Source organism: Carlito syrichta, unplaced genomic scaffold, assembly GCF_000164805.1.
Source record: "Carlito syrichta isolate Samal-C Ts95f unplaced genomic scaffold, Tarsius_syrichta-2.0.1 Scaffold288018, whole genome shotgun sequence".
Lineage (NCBI taxonomy): Eukaryota > Metazoa > Chordata > Mammalia > Primates > Tarsiidae > Carlito > Carlito syrichta.
This window is the reverse complement of record NW_007232114.1, coordinates 201,926-213,980: the sequence shown is the minus strand read 5'-3', so window position 1 is coordinate 213,980 and position 12,055 is coordinate 201,926. Positions and strand designations below refer to the sequence as shown.

General features: G+C 31.5%; 1 protein-coding gene across 6 annotated transcripts in view; it reads left to right on the top strand.

Moving 5' to 3' along the window:
- MAPK10 (mitogen-activated protein kinase 10) overlaps positions 1–12,055 on the top strand; it is a 145,177-nt gene that overhangs the window by 71,700 nt on the left and 61,422 nt on the right. For 2 of the 6 annotated variants that reach the window (XM_021710077.1, XM_021710075.1), the window contains one exon: positions 5,069–5,140. The exons of the other annotated variants lie outside the window; for them this stretch is intronic. In XM_021710077.1, coding sequence (XP_021565752.1) covers positions 5,069–5,140 — 72 coding nt within the window. The remainder of the gene's footprint in view (positions 1–5,068; positions 5,141–12,055) is intronic. 6 annotated transcript variants of the gene reach the window in all.

The following is a 12,055-nucleotide window of genomic DNA, read 5'->3' as shown; positions in this document are numbered from 1 at the left end:
ATGAAATTACTATCATTTATGAGGAAGGTTTTCTACCAAATATAGAGAGATCAGATGATTGAACTAACTTCACTAAACCGTTATGATCAGACAAGGCTGGAGGCTGATGAATTATTTATGGGGAGAAGAGTTATACCAATATTTTGGTATATTGAAATGACTCTAACATTTATTGAAAATAATATTGAAGTTAGGTATATGCTGATATCCTGACTACTTCCAATATTCTGCAGAGATTAACAAAAAATCAGAGGTTCTCTTGACTTTCATGTAGAATTATTAAATAACTTTAGTAAATAACTTTGAGGCTGAAAGATGATGTGATAATACTCTATCATCATAATCAACATTCTCTATCTTTATAGAAATTTTAAATCTGAATCCTAAGCAAAACTAGCAAAATGCCTAGACAAATAAGAAAATCTTATGAAATTGTCATCAATGACTGAAGTTTTTAAATACTTTTCTTCTTAAACCTATCTATTGAGAAATATTGTGAGACTTTTTTAGTGATAGATATAATCCAGATGATATCAGAAATACTTCCTCAATTACTAAATTAGAACACTGACAAAATACCATAAATGTAAAACATAAACAATGCACGTGGGCAACCCCCTCAGGTCTACTTCCACTGTGGGAGCTTTTCTGTCCTTTCAATAAATCCTGCTATTAAAAAAAAAGCATGTTTTCTTTTCCATAGTTTTCTAATTACTTTACCATCTAAAGGGTCAGTTATAAAATATTTATTTTTATTGCATAATTTCTTGATTATATAAACACTATTATACTTTCAATTTTCACTATAGTTTTATTATTAAAACATATTTCAAAGCATTTATATTGACAAAACATAGTACATAGTATTCCTAAAAATTCTAAGACCCAAGCTCGCTTTCAGGTTAAAGAGTAGTACATATTTTCTTTATGTATTCCAAAGAACAAGTAACAGATATTAATGACTTTACCTCACTTAGATTTTGTTCCTTTCAAAATAATTTAGAGTAAAACAGCTTTACAATGCTTTCTTAGAAGTTTTTCTTAAGAACTACCCAGTCACTCACTGTTCACCCAATCTAAACGTCTTACTGAAAGCTCTTATAATATCAGTATACCCACCCTTCATGAGGTTTTCCTTACCTACTTCTTTTAGATACATTCCTCAACTTTATTTTTTGATTCTACTTCAAATGGTAGCTCCTTCTTTGAGCAAACCCCAGGATGTGCTTTTATCTAGAGTTCTTGGCCAGCCTACTCTAAGCTATGTTAAAAACAGGCACATGGTACTTAGGTGAAAATTCTAGACCTCGAGTATAACATCTCCAATTAAAGTTGGCGATTGGACTGTTAAAACACCCCCTCTTGCTGTTCCCTCTGAAGAAAAAGAACATTTAAGGGAAATTTATGAAAGCATATTGTCTAAATCCTATGCTAAATGAAAATATAATTAGATGTGTTAAGGAGAGAAGCAGTGTAGTCTCAGAAATTGTGTTAAAAGAGACACATAATCTCCTAGATAGGAAACATTTTCTAGGTTGCTGAATAGAAGCTCACGTAGTCCAAAAATTATTTAATCATGGATTATTATCCAAGCATTAGACAGAGTATGGAAGTAGCAACATAATGCTTTCTTTATTTAGATTTAACAGCCAGGACCTACATTCTATCATTTCTGTCTCTTGGCTAGAAGTAGAAAAAATAATTCAGTGTAAGCTAATTTCTAAAAAATGACATGACACTGAGATTTTTCAGAGGCTCTCACTCAGAAAATTAATGACCATATTTTAGTAACATCAAAACTGACTTAACATTTCTTCTAAGGAAAGTGAGTCAGTATCTGAGCGTTGCAGTTGCAAATGAATCTGCTCGCTGCCTATGGGAATACTGATGATGGAAGGGAGAATGTGATGAATTAGAATTATAAGAGCTGCCAGAACTCAGCATGGACAGGATTAGTTTCAGAACCCTTATGGAGAACCAAATACTGTATAGGTTGTCTCAAAGAGCACAAAAGTCCAGTTTGCAACAGTGGTTAAATTTGCTAATTGCTTCTAAGGTCTATGCAAGTCACTATTTACTATACTATCTTGAAAATTTCATAAAATAATCTGTTTTCATCTTGATAAGCATAAATATATATAATATTACTAATATGTATTTTATTATATATATACACATATATACCTCCCTGTACAAAAATACGTAGTATCAAATTATTTTACTACCTATTTCCTTCTTATTGGGATAACAAATTTATGAAGCTTGGTACAATGACTTTATCATGAGCGATAGTCCTTTCTTTGGAACATAAACATCCACATAAATTCATGTGCAGATATTTCACTCTCATAATTCAAGATAACAGAGCTTATCATTTCCAAGCACAAGGCTAGCACTTAGGTGGCATAGGCATGGATAGTCTCTAGGAATAGTGAATGGTGAATAGAGTTCAAATAGAAACGGGAAAGTTTTCCAAAACATTATCACCCAGAAAGATACATTAGAATAAAGAAAACAGAAGTTCAACTCAAGAGTTTATATCTCTACATCATTTTATGCAAAAACTTTGTGATCTATTAAGTCTGTTTTTAGTTCTATTTGTGAAGATACATTTCAAAAATTTTTCCTTTTACTTGGGAATATTAATATGTCATAGAATCACAAAAAACATAGAAGTGGGCGACATATCAGTTATTAATATCAACTATTAAACTAGCAACTGTCTAGAACCAATGGAGACTGAAGCAACACAGGGACTAGGACTTCTTTTAGCCTCTGTGGTTATTGTTGTTGCTTAAAGGGTTATGTAAACGACAGTTTAAAAAAATCAACGGATTTTAGCATGATAGATAAAATCAGCTAGTTTTAGGAAAGAAATGGTTAGCAATTAAAGTTGTATTTACATATTTTAAGGTTATTATTTGGATGTGGAAACAGGGTTATTCCTGTTTAGATAATGAAGAGAAGTTCTACAGAATCAACCATGATTCAATATGTAGGATGCCTTTCTGAGTAATTTCAACAATAAAGTGGGTGGAGTGGTAAGTTTCCGTCATTATAACATATGCAAATATATAATAGAATTATATAAAAGTAAAATGATCAAACCTTTTCCATATACATTTAATATCTATAAACAACTTTACTATATATTTAATACATGATGATACATAAATAAAATATTTATTGAGGATTTGCTATGTACCAGGTGATGTGCAAGAATCTTTACCAATTCATTCAAGTCTTTTTAAAAATTCTGCATGATAAATACTGTTTAGTATCAACATTTTAGGGGATAAAATTGAGGTTTAGAGAGAAGTAACTTGACCAATGTTACACAGTTAGAAATTAGTGGAATTGGTTCTCTAACAGAAAAAGATGAGTATCTTCCGGAGATATTGTAGAAAACATTTTTATACTAAATAAGAAATAGAAATACATGTATCCTAAGTCCCAGACGGATTCATGGCAGAAAGAATTTTTTTCTTCTTTCTCCCGTAAATGTTTGAATAGAGTCAGGCAAGAGAAAACACTGCATATTGAGTTTTAGCTCTCCATTTTTTTGGTATATCTTTTCAACAATATCCACAAAAAAAATTAGGTGAACTGTAAATAGCAACTTAGACTGGTCTCTTGGGACAGTATGATAGGAATACTTGCAAGTTAAAAATAAAGATGTTTTTAGAGTTTTTTTTTAAAATCAAAGATTCTCACAATACCAACTTCTTGTGAGACAGATATTACTTGAAATTATAAACACATTATAATTATAATTATAAACATAAGGGATGCACAACTGTTTGCTCTATCTTTCCCTGATAACTTTTGCATGTCAGTTGCTTTCCTAAAATGGAAGCAAAACAAATTTGCTTCTCTGGGTATGCTTATCACCTCCAAAGCTGTAACTATTCCTTTGCAGTGATGGCTCTGTTTAGGTGTTAAATCAAACAATGGAAACGGGGTCTAACCTGAGTGAGATTTTCACTTTGGAAAGAATCTCATGAGGAAGTCTTTAAGGTCACTGCCAAATTACAAGGTGTAATTTGAAAAGTAAATGGAGCAAAATTATATTGTGCTGCTATCTTAATGCCTTTTTCTATTTGCTACCCCTCCACAACCTTATTTTTCCAGTTTTTTCACCTGTGTTGATAACCTTTTTTTCTCTCCGACTTTTAAATAAAAGCACGTGAGTCACCAAGTTCAAGAGAGAGATTCCACTTCTTTGCTTCACCCTTCCCCATTTCGCCCTCTCTGTGTGCACTCTTCCCTGGCTTCCTTGTTTTAAGTTCTGAATGATACCTAGCAATAGCAGAGAGGTGTAGGTTCACATTGAATTGTAGGTTCACCTTGAATTCCAGATTTCTTTTGATGCACTGTCTCAGAGGATGTGTCAGCTCTTTAGTCATGTTGTTTATTTCATGTTAAACCATTCCATTTTGAAAGCCAGCATTCATAACCTTAACACAGCAACTGTGTTTGTAAGAATATGACAAGGCTTCCCATTTAGAAACATGTGTCTTTGATTAGAGTCAATGAAACTGAGCCCGCATATTTGGAAATGTGAATTCTTGAACTGGCTTTTCACTTCCAGAAACTTATTCATATTCCTAAATAAGAGTAAATGTATTTTATAAAAGAAACTCTTTTGCAATTGCTAGATTTTCTTTTTTCTTTTCAAATATGCATACAAGAGTAAAAGAGAAACTGATTTGCATGTTTCCCATATTAATGCAATCAAGAATAATTTACAATAAAAATCAGCGTGATTCTAGCAGATGAATGCAAATTAGAACCTTTAAATAAAAAACTAAATGAATCAATGACTTATAATTGCAAATTAATGTCAACAAACACAAGGTAGCATTGTTAGTGTAGTTTTATGGCAGCAAAGGGCCTGGCAGTCTATGCTCTCCCCTTCTCACTGTTGAAACTATTAATGGTCATGAGACTTCCCCCAGTGAGTGAAAGGTCAGGATATTGCTCTATGGCGTGAGTAGCCCAGTGTTTTCATTTATTTGTTGTTCTATTCTTGTGTTCTTGTTTATCTTCATTTCATTTTTGCTTTCAGTTGACATGTGGTCAGTAGGGTGCATCATGGGAGAAATGATAAAAGGTGCAGTGCTGTTTCCTGGCACTGATCGTATCCTTCTTAGCAGCCAGTGGTTTCTATGGGTGTCGTTCTCAGTTCTCTTTTGTCTCCAGTGCAATGCTGCTGACGGAATACACTCACTGCCCTGAGAGGGTTTCTGTGAGACTCCAATGTCAAATATCTACAAGCTGACATTGTGGTAGAATCACCTTGTCTCCTAACAAGACCTTATGTGGATAATACAGTATCCAATGGGAAAGATTCAAAGTGTTATCAAAAGATCTGCCTTAATTCAATCTTATCTAACTAGTAACATTGGTATACTTTGTTTTTTGTTGCAGATGTTTCAAAATTCAGATAGAGTCATGGCTAAATAATAAATAACAAAGTCTTTCTATTCTAGACTGATGATTTATACTTTTATATCATGAGCAATGTTCACTTGACATGGATATCATGTTAGAATTGCATTCACCCACAAGTATTATTGGTTTATTTTAATATATATTCCCAAAGCATGTAAATGAACTTTATTTTAAAATTGATCAACCTCTTCTAACATTCTTTTTTCATTCACTTCACTTATGGGAATAATATCTCCAATTTTATTCTCTTATTTTCTCCATTTATTAACAAGTACAATAATTAAAACCTCATTAATTAATAATGATTATATAAAATATCTGAAGAATACATTTAAATCACTTGGATTAGTAAAAGAGGTTCTCTCCTAAGGGGTTGATAATTAACAAGTAAAGATTCTAGAAGCTCTGCAATGTTCAATAGATATAGATAGTGTGTGAAGAGCATATGACTGTGTACTGTAGCGTCCCACCATAAGGCTTAAAAAAACTTACTCCCTAAGGCAATTAAATATCTCCCTACACTTAGTCATTTTTAGTCATTTATGAAAATGTTACTTCATCCTACTAAAGATAAGACCTGTGCTTAAAAGATATGATTCAAAAATAAAACCGAGCCTATAATAATGGGGTTTTAATGTCTAACTAGAGTAACTCTAATTACTAATATAGTATATTCATACCATATTATAATTAGCTGCTTGCTTTAAGTTTCTAATACCTATATTACAACTCTTATCAAATGTCTATAATATAATGTGCAAATGAGGATTAATACTTATATATTATGTATATACATATATTCATACATGTATTCTCTGTATACATTAAAAGAAACAATTATGGAAATGACTTAATTAGGCATTCAATTTTTGTTGATTGAAATAACTTAAAATATTCATTCTGTTAAAAATAGTTACACTGTTTTTACTTCTGTCTATTCTTACTAAAAACTTTTTTCTAGTGTTATATATGACATTTATGTTTTTCAAATGTTTCTGTCTATATTGCTGTTTTATCTTCTAGACATAAATTTTATCCAATGACATCTTAATTTATTACATTAATGTTAATACTACAAGCAACGCTGGTTTGATAAAAACTAAATTCCTTTAGACATCTAAAAAAAGAGGATTTCTTTTATTCCCAAAGAATTATAAACATGTGTTTGGCCTTTGAACATTAACATGAAATTATCCTTAAGTTTTGGCTAATTTCTAGGGGAGGGAGGGCACACCTCATCAATAAGAGTAACAGCATAATGAACATTTGTGTACTTAACCCTGAATTGTACCCCATATATTTAAAATAAAAAAATAAATAAAAAGTTTTGGCTAATTTTAGAGAATCTGATCAAAATAGACTCAATTTGTTAACTTTCTATTCTTTGCTTTTCTAAATAGTGACTAAAATGAATATTTGCCACCTATAAATTAAAATATTTTTGTTCATTATTTTCCTTATATTTTCTATGAAAGAAAATTAAAATAGATTTCCACAACTGAGTTCTTAAATACAATCTAACATTTCTTAGAATCATTTTTTGGGAGAAGTTGCTTGAGAGTGATTTTTAAACTTGGGTATCAAAATCCCTTATAAATAATGCTTTAGACTCCTGCTAATATTGCAGAGTCATTTAAGATGCCCTTGATATTTGGATATTTCGAGTTCTTTCTGGAGCTCTCATGTGGGGGCACATTTATAACTTTCTTGGAAGACAAATAAGAATCATTGTCTAAAGTGTGTCTTCTGAATGTGGGCTGTGATCTTTTAATGATTTTAAACATGTTTGTTAAGTTTTATATCAGTCTGTTTATTTAATTATCTATTTGAATTTTTTAGAGACAGGGTCTTACTTTGTCACCCAGACTTGAGTGAAGTGTTGTGCTCATAGCTCACTGCAACCTCAACCTCCTGGGCTCAAAAGATCCTCTTTCCTCTACCTTCTGAGTAGTTAGGACTTTAGGTGTGTGCCACCATGTCCAGCTAATTTAAAAAAAAAAAAAAAATTGTAGAGACAGGATCTCACTATGTTGCCCAGGCTTGTCTCCAACTCCTGGTCTCAAGGGATCGTCCCACCTCTGCCTTCCAAAGTGTTGGAATTACAGGTATGAGCTACCATAACTGGTCTACATCAGTCTTTTTAAAGCAAACAAATTACCTTGAACAATTATCGTAATACTATAAGAAAAGGATTGTCAGTAGTGGGAAATTGCCAGGGTTGGGAGACAGGAATGGCAGTAGTGGGATTCTACTGGGGGAGGGAGGCACACCTCATCAACAAGGGTACCTGCATAATGAGCATTTGTGTACTTAACCCTGAATTGTACCCTACATCTTTAAAAAAAAACAACAACAAACTGCATCATTAAAAAGCAAACAAAATGAGGCAGGGAACTGTTCTAGACAAGAAACTAAAGAAGCAAAACAACCCAATGCAATGCACAAACCTTGATAAAACTCTGGGTAGAAATTTGAATATCAACTGGATATTGAATGAAAAAAATAATAAATAAAGCAAGCAAATTAAGAACACTGAATATTATAAAATTAACCTCTTGAAGTGCAAGATAGACTACTTATTTTTTAAAAATTCAGTTATTAGAAATGACTTATCTGAGAGAGAATAAAATTATACCTAAATCCATTAGTTAGAGACCTTAAAATGAATCTAGAGATACACCGTATGTATTCTATACGTCTATACAATACATTATAGGCATCATATTGTTTTAAATCAACATATCCTTATTTATATGAAAGCATGCTCAAAAATAATGATCTTTAGAAGTCCTTCAATATGAGCTATGAATATCTTAATATATAAGCTAATTCAGCAGCAAAACCTAAAATATTAATAAAGTAAGGTCGTGCATTCTTTATCTCTTGTGCCTAAAAATGTTTAACACATTATTTTTAGGAGTGGAAAATTTAGATAGTCACATAATTCTTAAAATATTATATGCTTATATACTACTTTATAATAAATATATTTTAGGTATATATTAATTGAATTTTATTCAATAAAATATATATTTAACTCTATAGAAGAATAAGAATTCAACTCGAGATAATTTTTGTGGGGGATGTTATGAATTTTATTGTAGCTGAAATTTTTACTCTAAAAATTACAAAATATTTTGCATTATACAAATAAGTTAATGTTAATTGTAAATCTTTAAAGAAGAGGAATAAAATGAACACATATATACTCCCACTCAGGTTAAAAAAATAAAACATTACCAATCCTTTCAAATAGATTTGTGTACCCAACCCAGCCACATTCTTTCTCTTCCCAACAGGGGTAACCACTTTCCTAAATATTTGTTTTCACTATCTCCCTGACTTTCCTTATATATATATTTTTTCCATATGTGTATTTATTCTTAAGCAATATACTGCTTAGTTTTATGTATCTTCCCTACCATATTGTCATTAGTATCTTGTGACTCAATTTTTTAAAAACATTATGTTTTTCAGATTTATTCATGTGCAGAGATTGGAAGTAGTTAACTTGTTTTCATTGCTGTATAGTAATTCCAATCTATGAATACCATACAGATAACTTATTCTCCTATGAATAGACCTAGGAATATATCCAGATTTTTTGTTTTGTTTTTGCTTTTATAAGCAATGATGCTGTGAATATGTTTCCAAGAGCACATGTGCAAAGTTTACTTAATAATAAGTGCCTGCAGTCATAGAGGTACACATTTTTAACTTTACTATGTGACATCATATCGATTTCCTAAGTAATAGATTATATATGTAGTGGTCTACTACACCTCTCTCACAAAGTTTTGTTACTGTGAGATTTGTTTTTAAACTGTGACCAATCCCTTGGATATAAAATACTACTTCATTGGAAATTTAAATTACATTTCTTTGACAGTATGGAAAGCTAAGCATCTATTTCTATATTTATTGGCCACTAGTATTTTCCCCTAGGTAAATGTCTTTTTTATTTTTTGTTAAGTCTGTTCTATTGTATTATTTTTTATTAGTAGAAGTTTCTTATATCATCTGGGACCTATTTTTAAAATTAATTTTATATGTTGCAAATATCTTCTCCCTGTAGTTGGATTATTTTCCCATTTTACTTTATAGTGAATTTGCAATTTGGCAATCTGTCTTTTTCTAAGGTTCTTGTAATTTTATGTCTTAAGAATTTTTTATAAGTGCATATCCTGCTGTAATGTTACTGTGTATGTTTTAAAGTTTAATCTTTTACATTTAAACTTGTATTCCACTTGGAAGTGATTTTTTTTGTGTGTGTGTATGTGTGAAAGACAGATCCACTTTATTTTATTCCAGTTTCATTTATTGACTAGCTTATTCTTTCTTCACTTCGTTGTCTCTATCATGTGTTTTCACATATTAGTGAGTGAAGTGTTAAATCCCAAGCTTCGTATTCTGTTCCACTGGTTTGTCTGTCTCTAAGCCACTAATACCTTTCTTCATGAATATCAATGTATACCATGCACTTTTATCAGGTAGGTTAAATACCTCCCTCCCCCCCCCTTTTTTTTGTCTTTTTCAGAAATTATCTTGACTACTAATGCACCATTGCTCTTCCATAAACATTTTAGAATTGGCTTACTAACTTCTGCACAAAGATCTCTCTTGGTTCTGATACTGGAATTGTATTAAATCTCAAGTTCAATTTGTAGAAAATGCTGTTTTAATTAAGACCATTTAAAAAATCTTTCTCCTGACTTAGATGATTGCTATTCTACTTTAAATATGCTATTCATGAGTGATATTTTAGTCTCTGCTTTTAGGTTGTTAAATTGATATTGTTATACTTTCATTACATATGAGTAGAATTTGTTTAACTTCAGCCTTGTGATTACCATTTTTTAAGCTTACCAGGACTTGCATTTTGACCTTTCATTTTGAGATGATTTTCTTTCCTACTGAAGTACATCTTTAGAAATTCCTTTAATGGAGTCTTTGGTAATAAAATTTTTTTTTTTAAAAATTGGGGTTCCCTTACTTGGAAGATAGTTTAGATATAGGATTTTATATTGAAAGTTATTATTTTCAGCATTTTAAAGATATTATTCTACTTCTACTTGCTTTTTGTTTCCAATATGGCTAGTGAATAATCAGCCATCATGTAATTAATCACCTTGGGTAATAGTTTGTTCCTTTCCTTCGTTCAGGATATTTTTGTGAGGGGGGAGGATGGTTATCTGCTATTTTTCTACTGTGTGACTAGGAATGAATTTCTTTTTATTGATCTTCCTGAGTCATTGTTTCCTGGATTCCAACCTTTCTTCAATTACTGTAGTTTCTTAGCTTTTGTATTTTCTAGTACTTTCTCTCTTTCATTTATTACATTATCTCTATACAAAACTCTGATTGGACACAAACTAGGCATTCATTTATCACACAAATATTTTTGGGGGTATCTACTACATGCTGGGCACTTTTTGTCTCTAGAGGTGTGTCAATAAATAAAACTGACAAAAATTCTTATTGTCATGAAATTTACAATAAAAGGCACAGTATGTAAGAAAGTGATAACACCGATAGAATAAGAAGGATCAACATGCTACGATGTGGACAGGAATCGCTTCCTTCTTCCTCTTTAAGTTTAAACATCAAAAGTTTTGCCAACTCTGCTTCATATTGCATGTTTTCCTGACCTTATAAAAGCTTGATTATCTCTTCTTAAAATCTAGTGTTACATTCAGAAATGAATGTAACTTTCCAGAGGTGGTCTTAAAGAATAGACTACAGTGCCCCCAAACTCCTCTTAATAGACTCTATATTTTTGTTAGTGCAAATTACTCCTTTGTTTATAATTATTTACCAATTTGAAAAGAACTTTGATATTTTTCAGCTTCAAAATAGAGATATCAAATTATATGATCTTTAAATCTTCTCCTTATTTTCAAAACGCTAGCACCTACAGAGAGTCAGATCTAGCATTTGTGAGGTCAGAATATCATATAATTGGAGGAGGATGCTCCTTACAAAAAAATAATTAAAGTTACAAATATAAAATTAGGTATAGAGTCTTGTAAGGGGTCTTTCAAACAAAGACATTTTATTTATTTATTTATTTATTTGTTTGTTTATTTATTTGTTTATTTATTTAATTATTTATATCAGAGAGTGCAGTGGTACACTCATGGCTCACTGAGGCCTCGACCTCCTGATATCAGGCAATCCTTCTGCCTGAGCTCCTTGAGTAGCTAGGATTATAAGCATGCACTACTCCCACTTGGCTAATTTTTTATTTTTATTTTTGTAGAGATGAGGTCTTTTTATGTTGCCCAGGCTGGTCTTGAACTCCTGGATTCAAAGAATCCTCCCAACTCAACCTCCCAAAGTGCTGGTATTATAGGCGTGAGCCACTGTGCCCTGCTGTAAGAATAAATTCTATCACAAAAAAACTGTCATTACTGAAATCAGTTGCTGAATATTTGAATTTTATATTGAATAACTTGTATTCTCCATGGGAAGTACTCCACAGCAACATATAATTTCAATTCTCTCTAGACAATGATCAGCAGAAGCCCTGTCCCTTTACTGAGAGCCTGTGTGTACCACTTACTATAATTTCCCATGTTCTTTTCAGGAAAGTGACATGGGG